The 23,919-nt window shown below is 36.9% G+C and overlaps 2 protein-coding genes across 2 annotated transcripts; one reads left to right on the top strand and one right to left on the bottom strand.

The window, feature by feature from the left end:
* Positions 1–251: 251 nt before the first annotated feature.
* Positions 252–12,738, top strand: LOC131168604 (dnaJ protein P58IPK homolog). Its single transcript, XM_058128162.1, has 9 exons — positions 252–529; positions 7,213–7,378; positions 8,849–9,050; positions 9,189–9,349; positions 9,438–9,531; positions 9,634–9,846; positions 9,994–10,074; positions 10,925–11,143; positions 12,158–12,738. Exons 1-9 carry the CDS (start codon positions 364–366, stop codon positions 12,350–12,352), a joined length of 1,497 nt encoding a protein of 498 aa, XP_057984145.1. The 5' UTR covers positions 252–363; the 3' UTR covers positions 12,353–12,738.
* Positions 12,739–13,597: 859 nt separating this feature from the next.
* Positions 13,598–14,920, bottom strand: LOC131168605 (fasciclin-like arabinogalactan protein 11). Its single transcript, XM_058128163.1, has one exon. The coding sequence runs from the start codon at positions 14,701–14,703 to the stop codon at positions 13,942–13,944; it is 762 nt and encodes a 253-aa protein (XP_057984146.1). The 5' UTR covers positions 14,704–14,920; the 3' UTR covers positions 13,598–13,941.
* Between the last annotated feature and the right edge of the window lie 8,999 nt (positions 14,921–23,919).

Here is a 23,919-nt window from a genome sequence, read left to right as displayed (position 1 = left end):
TATAAATGTTACTAGTTTCCATTTCTGATTTTTTATTTTCATTTCTTTGACTTTTTGACAGTTTGTGAAATTTCAATGTGGGCCTCCCTGATTCTTACTTCCAGCTGCCGATAAAAAAGTTCAGAAGAAAAAGTGACTCAGAATCAGACCAACAGCGCTAGGTCACAGTAGTCCACGTGTAGTCCGGTGATAGGCTGTTGCAACGTGGAATGACAAATAAATCCACAACACTAACCTGTTTTCATAAAACGAAATTTTTTGTTTTCCTCAACAAAACCCCGTTCTGAATCAATTCCGCAACATCGAGTCCATCAATGTCTTCCTCCGCCGCTCAGCTCTTGCGCGTTTAATTTATCTGGGCATATGCATGCATCGATATCATCTGCGAAGGAGCTGATGATAAGCCTCCGAGGTGTATCCTCCGCCATGGATGTGGTAGCTTGGAGGGGCTTCGTCTTCACCGCCTTCATTCTCAATTTCGTCTTCGCCTGCCAACTCCTCCTCCTCCAGCCCCTCGTCTCCGCTCAAGGTGACAACTCACTCTTCGATCTTCACCCCCTCTTTTATAAATTTTTGCCTTTATGATCGAAATCTATGCGATTCTACGATCTGCTACTGTTCTGCATGCTTTTGTTTTCCTTCCATTTTAAAATTTTGGCAACTGGGTTTCTCTAATTAGGTTTGATTTTATCAGCTTAACCTATGTTTCTTGATTGAACAATGTAAAATTTTTGGATTTTTTAATTGCTATTTTTATTGGGAAAAATATTATAAATGCGAATATACATGATACAATTCCCATAAATCAATGAAGTAATGCAAATAAAAAATAAAATGAGACATAACAAATTTAAAGTTATTCTCTCAAATGTTGAGGTACGTATGGTCCAAATCTACTATCACCAAATTCGTACGAAGTGGATACAAAAGGTATAACCCTTACAAATACATAAAGGTATATAACAAAATGCAGCAAGATGAAAAGGCCTCACCAATGTTGTGAACAAAGTTCCCAAAAAAACCAATCAGATTAGAGCACAACCAAAGATCCCAATATATTGATAAAACACAACCGGAGTTGCAGGAATGGCCTCAACTTGCTGGAGAAAGGCCACAGCTGCTGCAGAAAAGAAGACAAGCAGCCCTGCAGACGTGAGGAGCTGCTGTGTGTGAAAACAGAACGGAGAGGCAGCTGCTGTGTGTGGCACTGTAGATGTGCGCTGCAGACGTGAAGAAAAATGGAGCAACAAAATGGTAGAAGAAAAATTGAATAGGCTGGCTGCTGCGCGTGGCTTTGAAAATACAAGATATGTTGCTGCCCAAGCTTCCTAGAGAAGCCAACTCAATAATAAAAGAACACCTTTCCAAAGGCATGGGCCCTACAAGTAGGGACACCCAACAAATCTCCCCCTCCCGACTTATGGGGACGACTCCACCAATCCGGCTAAAACTTGATACTCCACATGCTTGTCTCTAGACAATATTTTTGTCATCATATCCAAACCATTATCATCGCTGTGAATTTTGTCAAGCTGCAATAATTTCTTATCCAACACATCCCGAATCCAATGATATCTAACATCAATATGTTTTGACTTTGAATGGAAGATAGAATTCTTACTCAAATGAATTGCACTTTGGCTATCATAATAAAGAACATACCTTTCTTGTTTTATGCCCAACTCTTTTAAGAATTTCTTCAACCAAAGCAATTCTTTGCAAGCTTCCGTAATGGCGGTAAACTCGGCTTCCGTAGTAGATAGAGCAACACATTTCTGTATTTTAGATTGCCATGTCACAGCTCCCCCTGCAAAAGTTATCAAATAACTCGAAGTAGATTTTCTAGAATCTACATCACCAGCCATGTCGGCATCCGTGAATCCATGGAGCATAGATTTACCATTTCCAAAACCCAAACACACCTTTGAAGTGCCCCTAAGGTATCGGAGAATCCATTTTACCGCTAACCAATGCTCTTTTCCTAGATTAGAGAGAAACCGACTAACAACTCCAATAGCATGAGTTAAATCTGGTCTTGTGCAAATCATTGCATACATTAATGAACCAACGGCCGAAGCATAAGGAATTTTCATCATCTCTTTCTTGTCTTTCTCACTTGTAGGACTTTGTTTTGTACTAAGCTTGAAGTGACTGGAAAGTGGGCAACCAACGGGTTTTGCTTTATCCATATTGAACCTCTCAAGCACTTTTTCAATGTACCTTTCTTGAGACAACCAAATTTTCCCATTTTCACGATCACGAACAATTCTCATGCCAAGAATTTGCTTTGCCGGTCCCTAGTCTTTCATAGCAAAAGACTTGCTCAATTCCAACTTCAACTTGTCAATCTTGGAGGAGTCTTGTCCTACAACAAACATATCATCAACATAGAGTAAGAGAATAATATAAGTACCATATGGAAATTTTTTCACAAACACACAATCATCCGAAGAGGTTTTTGAGTAACCATGATCAATCATGAAAGAATCAAATTTCTTGTACCATCTCCGTGGTGCTTGCTTCAACCCATACAAACTTTTCTTTAATTTGCACACTAAATTCTCTTTCCCTTTTTGTTTGAAGCTTTCTGGTTGTTCCATATGAATTTCATTTTCCAAGTCACCATGTAAGAAATCGGTTTTCACATCTAATTGCTCAACTTCTAAATTCAAGTATGTTGTCATGCCAAGAACAACACGAATAGATGAAATTTTCACAACCAGTGAGAATATTTCATCAAAGTCAATTCCCTTTTTTTGACCAAAGCCTTTTACCACAAGCCTAGTCTCGTACCAAAGATTCTTTCTATCATTTTTCAACCTAAACACCCATTTGTTTTTCAAAGCTTTCTTTACAGGAGGAAGTTTAACCAAATCATAAGTGTGATTGTCAACTATAGACTTCATTTCCTCTTGCATAGCCTCCATCCATTCAACTTTATTTTCATGGTTCATAGCTTCTTAATAGAGTAACATGGTCACTTGATGGATATTTAGTTAAAGTTCTTGGCTCTCTTGAAGACCTTCTCGATGGAGCTTGCTCTTGAACTTGTTGCTCCCCCTCATTTTTATCTTCAACATCACTAGGAATTTCATCATTTCCAACATCTTCAAGAGGTGGAAGAACATCTTCCATATTTTCATCATGTGCCAAAGGTGGAGAAGGTGACTCTAAGTCAAGAAATCATTCCCATTAGATTGTGGTTGCTCAACTGTGCCAAAATCTTCAATTGTTTGATATTCAAAAAATACAACATCTCGGCTTCTAACAATTTTCTTTTCAACCGGATCCCACAATCTATATCCAAATTCATCATGGCCATAGCTAAGAAAAATACATTGCATTGTCTTGTCATTAAGTTTGAATCTTTCATCTTTTGGGATGTGAACAAATGCACGACAACCAAACACTTTCAAGTGATCATAAGTGACATCCTTACCTTTCTAAATTTTTTCAGGAACTTCACCAAGTAAAGGAGTTGAAGGAGACAAATTAATCAAGTTCACTGTCGTCCTCATTGCTTCACCCCAAAATAATTTTGGCAATTTCGCATGAGAGAGCATACATCTCATTCTCTCCAGTATGGTGCGATTCATCCTTTCGGCAATTCCATTTTGTTGAGGGGTTTTCTTGACGGTCTTTTGATGTCTAATGCCTTTGCTATAACAATATGCATCAAATGGGCCAATGTACTCTCCACTATTATCCGAGCGCACACATTTCACCTTCTTTCCAGTCTCTCTTTCAGCTTTAACCTGAAAATGCTTAAACACATCTAAAACTTGATCTTTAGTTTTCAAAGTGTAAGCCCAAACTTTTCTTGAAAATCACCAATAAAAGTAACAAAATAAAGTGCACCACCATGAGATTTAACTTTCAATGGACCACATACATCGGAATGTATCAAATCTAGAACATTAGATTTTTTAGTAACAAATTTTGTATGAAAAGGAGCTCTATGTTGCTTTTTGGCCAAACAATGAACACAAGCTTTAAGAGAAGTACCTTTCATCCCAGGTAGGAGCTTCTTTTTGAACAAAAACTGCATTCCTTTTTCACTTATGTGCCCAAGCCGCTTGTGCCACAAATCGGTGGAAGAATAACTCTCAACTGCATTCACAGCACCATTACCAATTTTACCTTGCATCATGTAAAGTGTACTAATCTTCTTGCCTTTAGCCACCACCAAATTACCCTTTGTGAGCTTCCATTTTGCATCACCAAAATGATTGTCAAACCCTTCATCATCAAGTTTTCCGGTAGATATCAAATTTAGTCAAATATCGGGTACATGTCTCTCATCTTTGAGCACCAATTTGCATCCCAAATTTGTTTCCAAACAAACATTTCCCATGCCAACAATTTTTTATAAAACTTCATTTCCCATCTGAAAACTCCATAATTTCCTTTGGAAGAAGAAGTGAAGAAATCTTCCCGAGAAGTGACATGCAATGACGCACCTTGAATTTCAATTTTTTACACTCCCGCTTCATATGCCCCTTTTTATGACAATAGTGGCACTCAATATCTCTTTTCGAAACTGAGTTGGACCGGCCTCTTGATTTATCATTGCGGTGAGAATATCTGCTTTTGTTTCTGCCTCTCCCCTGATTTTCTGTCACAAGTGCCTCTGAATGAGAAAAGGCAACTGATTTTCTTCTAATTTTTTCATTCAACAAGTTCTTAGTTACTTGGTTCATAGTTACTTGGTTCATAGGAACAATTCCATCGGGAGCCGAATTACTAACTGTCACAACCAAAGTCTCCTAACTTTCTGGCAAAAAGTTGAGAAGCATTAAGTCCTGCAATTCATCATCAAAAACTATTTTCATAGTAGCAAGCTGATTGATAATATTTTTCATCTCATTCAAATGCTTTGTAATAAGACCACCATCTTTATATTTCAAGTTCACCAATTTTTGGAAAAGAAAATCTTTATTTGTAATCGACTTTCTATCATAAAGACCTTCGAATTTTTTCCACAATTCATGTGACAAAGTTTCGGTAAAAACATGATGAAAAACACTATCATCAATCCATTGCCGGATAACACCAACAGTTTTCCTATTTAGCCTATTCCACTCATTATTACTCATGTCTTTAGGCTTTCAGCTATCACCCTCAATAGGTCCATCCAAATCTTTGCAAAATAAAAGGTCTTGCATTTTTGTTTTCCAAGTTACCCAATTGCTTCCATTGAAGCTAATCATACGACCAACATTACCATCCATGATTTACACAAAACTAATGAATCCAACTAACACGGCTCCTATACCACTTGTTGGGAAAAATATTATAAATGCGAATATATATGGAACAATTCCCACAAGTAAATCAATGGAGTAATGCAAATAATAAATAAAATGAGACACAACAAATTTAATGTGGTTCCCTCAAATGTTGAGGAACGTCTACAGGGCACAGCGGTCCAAATCCACTATCACCAAATTCGTACAAAGTGGATACAAAAGGCATAAGCTTTACAAATACGCAAAGGTATATAACAAAATGCAGCAAGATCAGACTAGAGCACAACCAAAGATCCCAATATATTGATAAAACACAACTGGAGTTGCAGGAATGGCCGCAACTTGCTGGAGAAAGGCCGCAGCTGCTGCAGAAAAGAAGACAAGCAGCCCTGCAGACGTGAGGAGCTGCTGTGTGTGAAAACAGAGCAGAGAGGCAGCTGCTGTGTGTGTGGCACTGTAGATGTGCACTGCAGACGTGAAGAAAAATGGAACAACAAAATGGCAGAAGAAAAATTGAATAGGCTGGCTGCTGCGCTTGACTTTGAAAATACAAGATATGCTGCTGCCCAAGCTTCCTAGAGAAGCCAACTCAATCATAAAAGAACACCTTTCCAAAGGCATGGGCCCCTCAAGGAGGGACACCCAACAATTTTTGGAGCACGTAGGCTTGGGTCAATGTAATTCGCTTGATTTAGGACAAGCCCCGGTGAATTGTTATTTGATGTTCTTTATGTTGATTACGTGTGAGGCATAGTCGTATTTGGTTCTTTAAATTATTGGGTTGCCATTTTAAATATAATAACAGTATAACTGTAATGTTATGCAATGTGCTAACGCTTTGGCCACAATGTTACCCTGGTTTCTTTGCATTCTTTTTTTCTTGCCAATCCCACAATAGTTGGGCGAGGGAAGCATTTGAACGCCTCGGTGAATAGTATTGGGTGAGTAGTAAGGTCATTGTTCTAATAGAATTTTCACTTATGAAAATAAAATGAATAAATTTTGCTTTACAGTCATGTCTTTGGTTCTTTGCTCCCCACATCAAACTCTCAACTTATGCACGATCACAGTCTTCTTGTATTTTCTTGGGCTCGTTTAGCTCAAGAATTTAAATCCTCTTCTTTATTTTATTTTATTTTTCTGAATTCTTTTGTTTCTTTCTCTGATTGATTCTTGTTGGTTTTGCTTATTCTTGCGTGCCCCTCATATGCTTAAATAAAATCTTTTACCATTCAAAATAATAATAATAATAATAATAGAAAGAGTGCTTAAATCACAGTGGTTTGACTCAATTAATTATGATTCTAGTATGCCCATCTTAAATGGATACCCTAGCTCATGCTTCATGATGTAAATCTTTAGGTGTTTAGGTTATAGTCAAACTTAAGAAAATCCCTTCTGACATCAAGCTCCTTTCAGGATCACATAAATATGTTAAAGCTGCTTGTTGAGGTCTGTGAGGGAAATATGGGCTGCCCTGGAGGCTCTGGTCTTTACTTAAAGACTGTAGGTCACTTCTTCAATTTCATTCCATTTAGTTGGTCATGTAGCAGTTCTAAGTTGGTATTGATGGTTCTTACTTTTGGAATATGATTTTCTGTCCTCAATATGTGGGCTTATGTCCATAAATATGATGGCACTTCCTCATACTTCTCTTCATAACTAAAAATTGCTAATTAACCCATGGAACGTCAATTTTAATGTTCCAGACCTATTGCTATGTATGGAAAGTCCTAGAAGTTTCTGTTTCCCTGTTCAATCTGGAAATTTTTTTGGGGAATCCGACTTGGAGAGATACAGAGAAATTTGTAAACAAGATTTCTATAAATTTTCATTATTTAGGAGGATTTAGAGCTAGATGGTATTTACGATAGGCATGTGAATATCTTTTAATGTTTCTTTTTGTTCTTGTTGGTTCCATGAAAACTTGATACTACATTGTGCATGTAACTTGGATGTACAGATGGCAAACCTGGTAATGCTGCTGATCTATTTGAGAGAGTTTCACAAAGTATAAAGGTAAAACGTTTTAGTGAGGCGCTTAATGATCTTAATGCTGCTATAGAAGCAAATCCCACACTTTCAGAGGCATATTGGCATCGTGCATCAGTCCTTCGTCAGCTGTGCAGGTTTCTTCTGTTTTTTCCCTCAAACCTTAGCTTTATTTCATTATCCATTATTCAAAATCATATTTTAGTTTTATTGGAAATTGTAACTTCAATGGTTGAGCACTTTAAAATTTTTAAAATATGAAAATAATTGATGATATGTGTACTGTGTCTCAATGTATTAAACATTATATAAAATGCAGAAAGATAGGTTTATAACCAGGTCTTGACTGCAAGGAAAAAGCTACGGGCATTTAAGATTTTTATGGTTCACTAATACCAACATTTCATATTAACCTTTGTAACCCTCTGTGTCTAACCTACCTCACTCTTAATAAAATGAAAATATCAGTGACTTGGGATCTTAGATTGAGTTACTGCAAGTGTAATCTGCCTAATCCTTTGTGTAAAGTGTGAACACAACCATTCACCTTTTTTATTTTTTCAGTTTCTTTTTAAGCTGAACTAACTTTGAATTCATATATGTTTCTAGAATTGCATATGATAAAATTTTTATAGTATGCTACTCGTAGTCACCAGTATCTTATGTTGTGTGATACAACACCTGTGAATTTCATAATGTGTAAAAAATGCATATTGCAGATACACTTCATCTTGACTGCATTCATAAATTTAGATGCAGTACAGTGTATATGTGATACATGTTCTATACATATGAAGCATGTGATGTGCTTACACTACTTTTGGCGCTCAAAGCTTCTTCTTTAAAAATTAAAAAAAATTTGTAGTAATTTTCTCTTCAATTTCAATTTTGTCCTATTTTCAAAATAAAAATTGGAAATCTTAAATTTATTGTATTGAGGATTTTCCCCCCAATCATTATGAACCAAAGCATCACACTGGCCTACCATATTTTGTGAATGTATCTACAATACCAGGCATTTGTTAACAGTACAGAATACTCTTAAATTTTATGCTCTTAAGGATTTCAATTTTGTCCTATTTTTAAACTAAAAATTGGAGATCTCTTAAATTTTATTGTATTAAGGATCCCCCCCCCCCCCCTCCCCCAAAAAAAAAAAAAATCAGTATGAACCAAAGCATCACACTGATCTATCATGTTTTATGAATGTATCTAACAAACTAGGCATTTATTAGCAGTACAGAATGCACATTTTAATAGTTACATTATCATGCAAATGATCATTGCTTATTCTTGTTATTATTTTTTTTATGGAATGAATTTCTAAATAATAGATAAAGCAGATGTTGACGTGCACAATACTCACTTTGACAAATAAACCCCCAATGTATGGCACCAATGTGTTTTTGAGATCGACAACCATGAAAACAGTGAGAGGGAATAAGCATTTCTGGTGTTGGAAAGCTTTTAAAAAAATATATAAGCACCTCACCCTACCCCTAATCCCCATTCTCTCTCTCTCTCTCTCTCCCTCTCTCTCTCTCTCTCTCTCTCTCAACTTTCTGATTGGAAAATCATATGATTCAGGCGCTTTTTGGATGATGTAGATATGATGAATCTGAGAAGAACTACAAAAAGTTTCTTGAGCTAAAGCCTGGAAACTCTGCTGCAGAAAAGGAGCTTTCTCAATTGCTTCAGGCACGCAGTGCTCTGGAAACTGCTTTGAATCTCTTTGATTCAGGCGACTTTACAAAATCATTAGACTATATCGATAAAGTTGTACTTGTTTTTTCATCCTCGTGCGCAAAGGTAAAAATATCTATGCATTTTATTTCTTTATCACATTAGCCATATATCTTGCTTCTCCTTTCTTAAATTATTATCACATTCTTGCTGCATCTTAACTTGACTCTATTTTTTTTTTGCTTGTTGTACGGCTTGTTTCAGGCTAAACTCCTCAAAGTGAAATTATTGTTAGCAGCAAGGGACTATTCTAGTGCTATCTCAGAGACTGGTTATATGCTTAAAGAAAATGAGGATAATCTAGATGCACTACTACTCCGCGGTCGTGCCTATTATTATTTAGCAGATCATGATGTTGCATTAAGGTTAACTGAGCAAAACTCTCATCAATTGATTTTTGACTTATTATAGTTCTATGGCATTCATGCGGGGCTGTTTGCATGTTCTGTTCAGGCATTACCAGAAAGGTCTCCGCCTTGACCCAGAGCACAGTGAACTTAAGAAAGCATACTTTGGATTGAAAAATTTACTTAAGAAGACTAAAAGCGTATGCCCAACATCTTTTTAGGGCTTAATATGGCGCCATTATATTGCAACCATATAATGGGGTGCATTTTTTGTGAACTTAAAATTGATGTGTTTTATACAGGCAGAAGATAATGCTGGAAAGGGTAAGCTGCGTCTTGCAGTAGAGGACTTTAAAGGAGCTCTTGCGCTGGACCCCAATCATCTTGCACATAATGTGCATCTTTATCTTGGTTTGTGCAAGGTCTCGGTCAAGCTTGGCAGAGGAAAGGACGCTCTAGATAGTTGCACAGAAGCACTTAACATTAATGGGGAACTTGTTGAAGCTCTAGTTCAGGTCTGTTTTGTGTGTTAACATTTTAAATATATACCTAAATTTCTGTGCAATAAATATCTCATTTCATAACAATGTTGCCTTTGAGGATGTTGCTAATTCTGGAGGGAAAAAGATTGTGCTTCTTTAACTTGAACCTGTGTTTTTCAGAGAGGTGAAGCCAAACTTTTGATAGAGGATTGGGAGGGGGCTGTGACAGATTTGAAAACAGCAGCTGAAAAATCACCTCAGGTTTGTTATGACTTTAATTTATTTGAAATTTCTCCTGGAAATTTAGGATTTTTTTGGCACTGTTGCCACACTGTTAGGGTGATGCTTTAAACTATAATTGCAATTTTTCATAAATTTTTTGAATTTTTCTGCGACTTTCTACCAATAAAAACTTCTAAAGGGGATGCAAATTGTTAGAAACAACAGGATTTTTAACAGTTATTTTTTAAGTAAAAATTTTAGAATTTACAAACTAGCATATTTTGTCACCCATTTGAATCAGATTTAGTTGGAATGTGTTACACCTTTTGTATCGTTGGAAAGACAAATTATAGGCTATAGAAATAGTGGACTCTAACTGCTGATTTTTCTCAACTTAGATGCGAATTATTTCTTTCAAAAACTGCTTGTGCAGTCATCTTTGAAGAAGAAAGTTGTAAGAAGCATATGCAAACTGGTAAATAAGAAGTATATTTTTGTGTACATGTCTACACAAACTTAATATTTTATGAACTAGTTTGCAGGTTATTTTCATTAATTTGGATTTGAAAAATATTTTATTTGGTGGAATAGTTATTGATTGAGAGTGGGAAGTTGAAATCATCAGAATTGGAGGGAGTAGTGGACATTTATAATTTTTCCATCACTTCTAGTGTGATCTAATAACAGAAAATTCAGATTAATGTGAAATATTTTTCTATTAACATGTTTTTCTTTTGAGTAGCTCAAAATGCTTTTATGAATCTATTTAAGTTGTTGTTTGTTGATAAAAAATAAAATATTGCTTTATATTTGTGTGTGTGCGTGTGTTTGTCATTGTCCATTCAAATATGTCCATTACATTTGATGTTAATATATGCTGATTATGCAGGATATGACTATTCGAGAAGTACTGATGAAGGCTGAAAAATCTTTGAAGTTGAGTAAACGAAAGGACTGGTACAAGATTTTGGGTGTATCTAAGACAGCACCTGTATCAGAGATAAAACGTGCTTACAAGAAGCTTGCTTTGCAATGGCACCCAGATAAGAATGTTGAAAATAGAGAAGAAGCTGAGGCCAAATTTCGTGAAATAGCTGCTGCATACGAGGTTTGATTCAATAAATTGCACCTCATTTTCTTCACTTGCTCTTGAAACCTTAGTATTTGACTGATTTCTATTACCTCCTTAAAAGTTTTGTATGATTTGGGTGTTTTTCCCCCTTGATCAATGGCCACATTATTATGGCTGTCATTATGGCATGATGTGTTAAACATCCTGCAATTCTGGTAATCTGGCCTGTGAACCCATGCTATTTTGAATTCATATCTGGTCATTTAAGCTGTGCAGGCAGGCGAATTCTGTAATACAATTTTTTTCTTAAAACTTTGTTCTTTTCTTGTCATAAAATTGAGTTTCTGAGCATTGAGGCATATGCCTCCTGCTGCACTTCTTTAGACGTTTGTTAATGGTTTAGCAATTCCAGGATTGTTCTCATGTTCCTAAAGGCTGCAATTTTGTTGCAAAGTTAATGCTGATACCCTTCCATTATACTGGCAGTCTAATATAGATTTAAAGGTGCAGTTATCTGTTGCTTGGCTCAGCAAACCCTTCTTTTTTAAGGTATTAAAAACAAAAAAAAAAAAAACCAAAAAAAAACTTCAGGCATCTATTGAAGTCTTACATGACAGTGGCTCTAACGCTCTAGAGATGATCTTATCTTAGTAAATGAACCTGGTATTGAGGTCCTTCGACTTTTTCCATAAACATATAAAAAATAAACTATCAAGAAGGTAGACTCACAAATTTCCTGTAATACTTTAGAGCTACAAATATTTGGTAATGTTGCTCCCTAAGGCCACCATTTACATGATGATGCTTGTATTTTTGGGTTAGCATGAGCATTAATGAAAACCAATACTGCCTTGCTGCATTTTCAATGCTGACCTGAGCAATATTTGGGAACAAATTATCATCAATGTGTGAGTATGTGCGTGTCCCCATTCTGAAGTCTCCCCTTTTGAAGTTTACTGGATCAAACTGCATGTGATGTGGAAGCTACTGTTGGTACTCGAGATGCACAACTACCTTTCTAGATCTCACCCTTTTTAATGCTCCTCGCAGGTACTTGGTGATGAAGATAGACGCACAAGATATGACCGAGGAGAAGACATTGAAGACGTGGGCATGGGAGCGGGTGCTGGTTTTAACCCCTTTGGCGGTGGAGGGCAGCAATTCACATTTCATTTTGAAGGTGGATTTCCTGGGGGATTTGAAGGAGGCTTTCCTGGAGGATTTGGTGGATTCCAATTTGGATAAGCGAGATTATTTTCACCTGATATCTTCATGAAGAATTTAAGGTACTGGGTGCCATTGTTTTTTGAGGAGCAGCTGCATGCATCCATTGACTAACTGTTGGCAATTAGCTTGTGATTAATACCTGAGCCACTTGGAAGAGCCATCTTGCTGAAAAAAAAATGTGTTCCTTTGAAGAATATTTTTGTTATGCGGAATATTAACTCAAGAATTGTATGAGTTCGATCGAAGGAAATAGATAAGCCCCATTGTTTATTTGTCATGTAGTGCATGTGAATTTCTTGTATTGATTTGTTGCGTTCTCCAAAACACTTCCTCTCAGAAAGGGATATTGAGACAAACCCTGAAACATACTGATTAATGTAGCAATAAAATTTTCTTTCTGGTAATCTTATTAGAGAAACACTTCAGTTGCACCTTTGGCAACATGCCAAGTATACTCCTCCGGCACTAACTCAGCAGAGCAGCAACACTACGTGCTTCTGCTTCACTCATGTAATACTTGTTCTGTTTAGACACCCTTTAGAGAACATAAAGAATTTTTTTTTGGGGCGAGGGAGAGAGAATGTAGCAATGTACTTTTTTTTTTTTTTTTTTTTCTGTTAATCTTATTAGAGAAACACTTCAGTTGCACCTTTGGCAACAAGCCAAGTATAGTCCTCCAGAATTAACTCAGCAGAGAAGCAACATTGCGTGCTTCTGCTCCACTCATGTAATACTTGTTCTGTTTAGACTCCCTTTAGAGAACATGAAGAAAATTGGGGGGAATGAGGGAATGTGCTTTTCTTTGTTCCTTGAAAATAAGCAAAAAAGAAAATATGATAAATAGTAATTACTTTGCATGCCACTAACCGTTTCTTTTCTTCTATTTTTTCACGGCCTTTAATCTTCAGTGGTATTTAGAAAAAAGAATGGGGTGAAGGGGAATAATTTTTTATCATAAAGAATATATGTGACATTTTTTCCCATTGCTGAGAAAGAATATATGGGAAATTGTGATGAATATAAGTGAAATTGTTTTCCTTTCTCATTTTCTTTTCAGTCCTCTTGCTCACAAAATTCTTTGTTTAAATGGAGTGTTCAGTCCATCCTTTTCTCTTGAAAAGCAAGGGATTGGGACTAACAACCGGGATTGGAAGTGTTCTCTGCTACTTCATTTCGTTTTAAATTTCTAATGCTCTGGCTCATTTCTTGCAAGGGATACCCAAAAATCATATATGAGAAAAAACTGATTCAAAACAACAATCATGGGAATAAAATCTGGGAAAGTATATTCCTTTGCAAGAATGGAAGAATTAATCTTGCCTTGATTCTTAAAACAACCCTATTCCAAGCAAGTTGAAATCCTTTTCCTTTAAAAAAAAAATTCTGAGAAGGAAGCTCTCTAGAGACAAAAGTAGAGTCACCAGGGAACATAAGCCCTGCCTAGACACCAAGCAAAAGAAGCGTCATTCATATTATTTTTTCCTAGTTTTTGAAACAATTGCATCTTATTTTGATTCAAGGAAGTTCAGCAAATACCAAAAAATACAGCACTAGTCTGCCATACACAAGATCCGCGCGCCATTAATTGAGCAACTGAAACTAAAAACTCATGGAGCCATTGAGAAAATGCTGCAGACAACAACTGCAATTCCAACTCCCATAGAAACCCCCATCAAAACTTTACTCTGGAAAACTCCCACTGCTGCAGAAGTATCAACAGAAGCATCACTGGAAGACCCGGAAGGAGCAACTGAAGATGAAGATGAAGCTTTCCCCTTCGGCTTCGATGGTGCTGGAGCTGGTGACTGTGACCCAAAAAGTGCCATTGGAAGGAGCACCTGGTCTACCTGGTACACTGCAAGCTTGTTATCTGTATAGAGTGTGTTTCCCAGTGTTGCACTAACAACCCCTGTTGTTATGTTCACCTGATTAACTGAACTGGTAACATTCAGCGGGAACTGCCCATTATCACCACTTCCTGCCTGCGTTCGCAATGGGTTGCTCGCAGTTTGGAGCTGGAAGATGGAGAGGGCTGAAGGGAGGATATGGAATTGAAGAAGCTGGACTTTTTGCTGATCATCGAGTGAGTTCAGAATCCCAGGCTTGAGGCTCGAGAAGGCATTATCAGCTGGTGCAAATACCGTGAGACCCTGGTTTGAGTTGTTGAGCTGGTTTTTGATCTGATCACCCACTTGGGTACTCTTCAAAAACTTGATAAATGTAGTGTATTGACCAGCCTTGTCGAGGATTGAAGTGAGGTTAACAGGGCCTGGCAGTGCAGGAGACTGTGCTGAAGGCTGTGCAAGGGTTGTCGTGAAATGTAGGAGGAGCAATAGGAAGGGGAATGGGGAGAGAAGCTGCATTGTCATTTTTGTGTGGACTGTAGCTTTGACCAGCTAGCTTGTGGTCTTACTAATTGCTCTGAAATGATGATGCAGAAGAGTTCTGTTAAAAGTGCATGAGAGGGGACATGGGGAGGGGATTTTATTGAGTGGAGAGAGAAGGGATGGGGTTTGATTGTGCAGGTTAGGTGAAAGGGTGCATTTCAAGAATTGGAGATGGTCCATCTTTCTCCTTGGAGAGACAGAGAGAGAGAGAGAGAGAGGAAGGATGAGGCTAAAATAGCTAATGTGTTTGCTTAGTAATGCAGGAAAAACGCCATGGATATGTGAATTGGTAAATAATGGTTTTAGGGACAAAGGCCTTTCTTTGCTTCGTGGGGAGGACTACCTCAAGAAGAAACCTTTTACTTCAAGTTCTCTAATACAAGAATGCTATCAGATTTGATAATCTATGAAGAACTTGATTCAATTCCAATCCAAGTTTTGACAGTACCAGTAGGTTCAAAGTAGAAGACTGTGTTTGGAAGCATAGAATTGGAACTTTTGAATTTAAATTTATTGTGTAGAATTTCAATTTTTAAGAGCATAATTGCATATTCCCAATCACATTGTGTAATGGTCAATGTGGTTATTTTCCCTGATTCTCTTATCTCAGTCAATGTTCCACTTGAACTGCTGTCTTCATTTTGAACCATATCGATCTCCTGTATGCTCTTGGTGTCAAAGAAGTGAGGTTTGGACAAAGAAATTAGGAAAAGCATCACTGATAGCATCATCTCACCGAAAAAACCCAAAACCGAAAACTAAAGTAGGAACAAAACAAAAACAAAAAAGGATGCTGGCATTGGGTGCGATGGATCAGATTTGAGGATGTGGCGGAGTCAAGTTGCAGTGGGTTGCATTATTAATTTGTTTTATAGAACCGTAAAAGATATCAACATTTTGCGTCATCTAAATTATTGTAGAACAGATTAATAAAATGAACATGATAACTACGCTGTTAGCTTCCACTAAAAGATTTAAATTTTAACTATTAAGATGTCTCCTTTATAATGCACTTGTTTAGGGTCAAACTTGGTCAAAATAATTTAGATTTTATCATCGAAAGAGATTCAGTTTTACATTTAAAAAAAATATATAGTTTTTCATGATTAAAAGGTTCCTATAAAATTTTATATCCAAGTATTGAAATTTAAGGCTAAAAGCTTAAGTTTTGATAAGAATTTGAGCTTTTGCAAGTAGGTGAATAAGGAACCGCATTGTGGTAGGTATGCACATACTCCAGAAGCACCTAAAAGCTCCTTGACTTGAACCAGCTCCTTCACCTTGTATAGTAATAGGTCGCATCATTCTTCTGAGACAAAAGATATAGAACTAATGAGAGAGAGAGAGAGAGAGAGAGAGAGAGAGAGAGAATAAAAAAAAATAAAAATAGCTTTGGCAATATCATAAGCACTCTGGGACAATTCTCGGCAGCTTGTCTTCAAATTGTAATTCTCTATCTATTAATAAACTTAGTAAGCTCTTGGTCAATAAACTTCTTCTCACTCATGTCTAGAATATATACGTGTGTCTTATTTATGCTTGAATCATTCATATATAAGATACATTATGATGAGGTGCTAATTTATGCATCAATGACCAAAATCATGAATCATTTAGGCCCTATTTAGAACTCAAAATATATTTAGCTGTTGGGGATATGACTCATATTCTGAGTGGAACATGAAGCGAGGAATAAGAGAGAGATGCAGGATGGCAGGATTGAGGGCAAATCATCGACAGTTTGGGTGTAATCGTCAATGGTTTCAGGTAGTGTTCTAAAAGTATTCTTCGCAACTTCAAAGCGTCGATGGTTTGGCCTAAATCGTCAACGATTTCACTCGCAGACGTCACGGATTTTCGAATCCGAGATGAGTAGATTGGGAGTTTTTGGAGGAATTTCCTTCGGAAGATCGCTACAAAAGTGTTTTAAATATACTAGATGTCTTCTATACGCATTACATTAGTATATAATCATTATTATGTAACCCTAGATTGAATAAGCTTCTTATAAGCTTCATTGTGATAGTGAAAAATAGCCGTAGCTCCCGTGGACATAGGCAAATTGTCGAACTACGAAAATTCTTGTGTTTTGGTTGTCGCTTTCATTGATTCACATTGTTAAGTGATTGCTAGGTTCGTATAGCTCATCATCGAGTGCTTGCTTGCTGGTTCCATTGATTGTTCGTGAGAGTTTGTGTGAGGTCTTCTGATGTGCACACTCAGCACCGATAATTGGTTTCTAAGTGCTAATTGTTTGGGAACAACAATTGGTATTAGAGCCAGGTGATTGTTGATGTGGTGAACAACCATTGGTATCAGAGCTATTGGTTGGCAATGGCTGGGATTTCTTCTGCGAGGTTCGAGGTTGGTAAGTTTGATGGAATAGGCAACTTCGGGCTTTGGTAGGGGAGGGTGAAGGACTTGCTAGTGCAGCAAGGGATGGGGAAGGGTCTATACGTAAAGAAGTCGGAAGGCATGGACAATGCAAGTTGGAAAGAGTTAGAAGCGAAAGTTGTGTCCACTATTAGGCTATGTCTGGCCGATGACATGTTGTATGACGTCATGGATGAGGATCGTCGGCAGTGTTTGGCTGAAACTAGAGCACCGTACATGTCCAAGTTATTGACAAATAAGTTGTATCTTAAACAAAAATTATACTGGCAAGATGGCAGAGGGTTCGGACTTGACTTAACACATCAACACATTTAATCAAACCATCAGTGATCTGGGGCAAGGTAATGTGAAGTTTGAGGAAGAGGCCAAAACATTGATGCTGCTAAATTCCTTACCTACGTCACCTACATACAACAACTTAGTTACGACGTTGACTTGGGGAAAAGAAACCCTGGAGTTGGAGGACATCACGAATGCATTGCTGAGGCTCCATTAGATGAAGAAGGTCAGCGATGAGGGTTCACATAGTGAAGGGCTCGTGGTGAAGGGTAATCAGCATTGTGGGAGAGGCAAGTCTTAGAGCGGATTGAGTGATAATAAATCTCAATTGCAGTCCAGGAGGAGGAAGGACGTTCACTGTTTTAAGTGCTGGAAAATAGGGCACATAAATTTGGAGTGTCTGGAGTGGGAGAAGGGAAAGGCAAAAGCTCAAGAGGGTTCGTCAAAATTTGCTAATGTAGTTGAAGAAAAAAAGGACTCGGGGAGTAGTGATTGTGAGATGCTTTCTGTTTCATCAAGTTCAGAATGCCTCACGGATTCTTGGATCCTAGACTCAGAATGTTCATTTCACATGATGCCCAACAAAGCTTGGTTCACCTCTTATAGATTGGTGAGTTCTGATTCTGTTCTGATGGGAAACGATGATGTATGCAAAGTTGTCGAAATGGGGGATATGAAGATCAATATGTATGATGGTGTGGTAAGGATATTATGTGGTGTAAGGCATGTACCTAATCTACGTAAGAATGTGATATTGTTGGGCACTTTTGATTGTAACAGGTATAATTACACTTCTTAAGGTGGGATGATGATGGTTTGTGATGACATATTGATGGTGACGAAGGGATAGAGGATAGCATGGAATCTATTGGGTAACATAGTTGTAGGTGGAGCTGCAGCTGAAAATTTTGAGTATGTAATACCGTTTTGTGTAAACCAACCACACACAAAATGGATGGTATTCTTAACTACATTGTTTTGGATGTTTGGGGACCAATGAGGGTAGCATCACGAGTTATACATGGGTATTTCGTGAGGTTATCACAAAAAGTCTAGTGGTATTTCATGTGGCACAAGTTGGAGATGTTTGTCAAGTGTAACTTATGGCTGAGGTGAAGTATCATATTGGGAGAGAGTTCCTAGGGTCAAATATTGGTACTGAGTACGCTGGTGTTCAAGGAGTTTTATGAGCAAGGCATGGTGTATGTAGGGCTTGCAAGGTACTTCTTGGTAAAGTCAACGAGTATGGTGGGTTTCTCAATTAATCGATAGCCAAAGGTATCACTAAATGGGAGAGTTGCATGAGAGGCTTGGATAGATTATTTGGTAGACTTCTCTGGTTTGAGAGAGTTTGGAGGTCTAGCCAGGCATGTTTCTAGTGAGGTGGGATCTAGGTTTGGTGTGATGTCCTGATGGTATATCTTTCTGGTACATAAAAAAGATGGGTTAAAGCTGGGTGATCCAATGGCAAATAGAATGGTGATTGATGGAGACATGGTTTTAGGCATTAAAGGCATGGGATACCGTACTCAAGTAGATAAAGAGAAATGGGTGTTAGAAAGCTACAGTAGCAGCAATGAGCATATTGTGCAGGTGGAGTTATAGACTCAAGGCAAAGATGACATTGGTCATAATGCAAGGAGTTTAAGCTCTAGAGACCAGCATTATCATAGTGGGCTCAGAGGCACTATCAGGCCACCGCCTAGGTATAAAGTTCTGATGTCTTGTGCATCCATTGCTACCAGAAAGGATCCTACTACATTTCAAGAGGCAGTGCATGACCAAGAGAAGAGTACATGGATAGGGGCTATAATGGAGGAGATGGAGTTACTATATAGGAATCAGACATGAGGGTTGGTGGAGTTCCCAAAGGGGGAGAGGGAGATAGGATGCAAGTGGTCAATTGTTCTGTTGTTTTATGTGAGTGACATGCATATTGCTGGGAAGGTTCTGATTTAGGTAAATCAGTTAGGGATTCTATTGAGAAAGGAAGTTGACATGATGGTTTTGGGTGCTGCCAAGAGGATTATTAGGTTGGAGATTCGCAAGGATAAAGTTATAGGAAAATTGGGATTATCTCAAGGTTGTCACGACACAAAACTACAGGGATATTATGGTTATCTCATGGTGGTTTTATGGATCAGGTGTTGGAGAGGTTTAGCATGGTTAATGTTAAACCAGTCACCGATACATTGTTGGCGAATTTAAATAAACAGTATTACCACTCAGTACTCAAGGACGGACGGTGATGTTCGGGACATGTCAAAGGTTTCCTACGCTAGTGCAGTGGGGTACTTCAGCAGGCAATAAAGTGGTCTATCAGTTGTGAGGTTCACATATGCAAACCACACAAGGGACTTGGATGATAGGAGGCTTACAATAGGGTATGTTGTGGGAAGGCCTAACTGTTGGAAGTCTAGGGTACAGTCTCAGGTCACATTAGTTACAACTGGATCAAAGTACTTGGCAGAAGTTGAAGTTGCCAAAGTAGCATTGTGGTTTAGAGGATCGTTTAAGGAGTTAGGTGTTTAGTTAGGCGGAGTTCCTATTACCACAGTCAAGTTCAAGCGTCACTTGGACTTGGTCTACGTCTCCGGGTGTTAGATGAGAGGCAGGTCCCAATCTACTGGCTCGGGTGGAGCAACAAAGTCATGCTTTCAGATTTCTCCTAAGTGGTACATATTCGCTAAGGTGGAGATTGTTGGGGATGTAACTCATATTGTGAGTGGAACACATGAACTAGGGGAAAGCAACGTGAAGCGAGGAACAATAAAAAGATGCAGGATGGCAGGATTGAGGGCTAACTATCGATAGTTTAGGTGTACTTGTCGTAGGTCTTAGGCAGTGTTGTAGAGGTATTCTTCTCGGCTTCAAACCATCGGTTGTTTCACTCGCAGACGTCACCGATTTTCAAATTTGAGATCAGTAGATTGAGATTTTTTGGAGGAATTTTCTCTAGGGGATCGCTACAGAAGTATTTTAGATATACTAAAGGTCTTCTGTATGCATTATATTAGTATATAATCATTATTATGTAACCCTAGATTGATTAAGCTTCTTGTAAGCTTCATTGTGATAGTAAAAAATAGTCGCTGCTCCCGTGGATGTAGGCAAATTTCTGAACTACGTAAATTCTTGTGTTTTGGTTGTTGCTTTCGTTCATTCACGTTGTTGAGTGATTGCTAGGTTCATATAGTTCATCATCGAGTGCTTAGTTGCTTGTTGATCCATTGATTGTTCGTGAGAGTTCGTGTGAGGCCTTCCGCTGCACACACTTGGCACCGACAATTGGTTTCTGAGTGCTGATTGTTTGGGAACTACAATTGGTATCAGACTCGAATGATTGTTGGTGTGGTGAACAACATTAGAAAAGTAAAAGAAAATATCAAAATCTGCATTTTATGTTTGGTTATGAAGGAAAGTAAAAAATAAAAATAAAAAATGCACCAAATTTATGAACAAATTTTAATTTTACACATAATTAATATTTAATTTTTTTAATATGATTAATTTTTTTTTAAAAAATTTGTTCATAAAAGGCCTTTTTTTATTTTTCCATATTTTCCTTTCATTTCCTTTCCTTAAGTAAAATCCTTGATCCAAATGGACCATTAAGTTCATCGACTAAAAAGGTACAATATTCATGCATCGAAGGAAATGCATTTTGGAGTAATTAACTCAAGATAAAATGCATAAATATATTTTAAAAAAATGAAAAAATAAATTATTTGTGCTCCTTGTGTTAGTTATGTGCCTTAAAAGTCAACTAGTTGGTGATGGTTTGTTTTCCGTATTCTAACTAAAATAAAGGCAAGTTAATTATTCATGTCATACAAATATTATCTTTGTTATATGAGTAAGTCCCATGAATTAAAGTTCTGAAGATAAGTTCATAAAGAAGTTAGGATCATGCATTATACATATACTTCTTAGTATAATACTTCTTAGTATTAATTTTTTTTAATGCTCCTAATCTAAAGGTTATGGATTAGGCATTGATAGATGATGTAGAAAGACTCTATATTACGTATATTTTATAGATATGTGATTAGTATCAAGTAACTTAAATAGGGACATTAAGACATAGGGGTATTCACTAAAGAACAAGTCTAATGAGTGTAACCATATTAACTTATGTTACAATTACACTACAAAACTCCCAAACCTAGACTTCCTAGTTGTCTTGTGTTTCAATTTCTAAACTTTGACAATGCAATGTGTTTCTATTATTACTATTGACATGTGCAAGCTGAGACCAATTTGAACCACCTTGACTGGGATGACAATTGAGAAATTATGGAGGAGATTACGGGCTTTAAGTTTAGAAACAAGTTCGTTCACTTTTAAGGAGTCGTACTCATTACACATCCTATTAGTTTAATTAAAGACAATTGATATATAGATAATTAAAGACAATTGATATATAGAGGGATCTATTATATGGTAAGTGTAGTAGTGTTCTTTTAACATTCAAGCTATGTGCATTGATATATATTAGGTGTCACTTATAAATAATTGGAATTATAATATAATTTAGAGAATTAGAAGGTGTTCAGCTCAACTTTTTTAATCGAGATATTAATAATGATTTTTGTTGTTGTACTCAAATTACCAAATTAAAATATGCCTAACATTAATCCTACACTTATCTACCAAACATCACACTTTTTCTTATCCACTATTTTAAATAATTGTACTATATACATAGTAAAATACCCACAAAGTAGAGGATATATATATATATGGTACAATTATTTAAAGCAGTAGGTAAGAAAAAGTGTGATATTTGGTAGGTAAGTGTAGTATTACTGTATATCTAAAAGGGTTTCACATAAAAAGAGTAAAGTAATTCAAAAATAAAAAAGAGGTTAGGACTAAAGTAGGAATAAAGAAATAATGTAAACCTTCCCCCCCCCCCCCCCCAAAGTGTGTGTTTGGGTGAACTTCTTAGTTGTCATTGTTCCATATGGATACATTTACATGCTTGAGCAAGGAGAATCAATAAAGCTAATTGAATTTAGAGTTTGGTATTTTCTTATTCCTTGTTTATTCTTTTTCTTAATTGAATGTGCTTGAATCTTAATTTCACATGTGTGTTTATTTCTCTTGCAAGTTCTTGCATGCATGATAGTGTTAGAGCTTGATGGGTACGTAGGATTTTTTTACATTATATAAAGCGGTCTTTAATCGTCCCTTTCTCCTCCACTCAAGAAGTAGCATGTGAGGGTTATCCCCCATCACTACCAAGCATTAGAGTAAGGTGATAGAGCTTACAAAGTGCCTATTTGACTAAGCTTAATAAAAAAAATTCTCATATTATTATTTTGTTTATTCATTGACTTTTTAAAATGTTTGAATCTCACAAGGTACATATTTGCATGTTTGTCTTTATGTTATATCTTATTTGCTTGCACATAGAAATTTAGGGGGGGGGGGGGGAATATTGACTACACAAATCCTAAAATTATGATATTTTAGGGAACCTCTATCTTTAGGTCAAGCCACCTTTTCAATATATTGTATCTAGCTTCAATGGAAATTTGTTGAATACAATATGTTTTGTTAGGAATTCCAATGGCAACAACTGAAAATTGAACTCTACTAACAAAAGAATAATACTTGAGAACCTTTACCCCGTCCTTCCAAAAAAAAAATAAAAATCAAAGCTTGGTAAGAAAGTTTGACCCTATATCACTAGTCGAACACCTTACACCATGTCAAAAGTCGTGTAACTCTAGCGATAACACACAATATTAACTACATACCCAAAAACATACCATAAGCTCACAAGAACAAATAAACAACCATCAAATACAAAGTTAGTGGAAGCAGTAAGCAAACGTGAATGTAAAAACAAGTTAATCAATAAACATGTAAAACAATGTAATTCTCATTATAATAACTTCCTAGGCAACATTGTGTAATGAGGGAGGCCAGTATGCTAAACACTATTATAAAAGCTGAGTTTTATAATGATTGGTGAGTATCACCCTCTCTTAAAGAGTTCTCTATATATTCAAACTCTGACACTAGCAAACATCATTGTGTCCAAGGAATCATACTCCCTTTTTTGCACTAAGACTTTATCCTACTCAAAAAGTAAAACCTATAGTGATATTTTCATGGTGGTTATACCTATACCATATGTATAGGATGAGCAGTCATGCGCAAGCATAATACATTGAGAAGGCTTGACTAGTGACATTCTCCCTCACTTATGTGGTCACTATCCATGTAGACTTTGATGATGAATAGCTTAAGGTAACTAATGTGAAACACAAGGTGCACATTCATCCAAGTTGAAGGATCAACCTTTTAATAAGCCTTCCTGACTTTGGCCAAGATGGGAACTGACCTTTTATATTTGTGAAGTAGTCTCCTATCTCAACCTATAGTTTTAAATAGAGCTTAACAAGTACCAAGTCACTTATGTTGAGACACAAAAGTCTTCTCCTCTTGATCTACCCATTTCTTCATCCATTTAGAAGCTTTCTCCAAGTAGGTGCAGGCAATCTCTACTTTCTA

This window comes from Malania oleifera, chromosome 11, assembly GCF_029873635.1.
Source record: "Malania oleifera isolate guangnan ecotype guangnan chromosome 11, ASM2987363v1, whole genome shotgun sequence".
Taxonomy (NCBI): domain Eukaryota; kingdom Viridiplantae; phylum Streptophyta; class Magnoliopsida; order Santalales; family Ximeniaceae; genus Malania; species Malania oleifera.
This window is presented reverse-complemented; position numbering and strand designations above follow the sequence as displayed.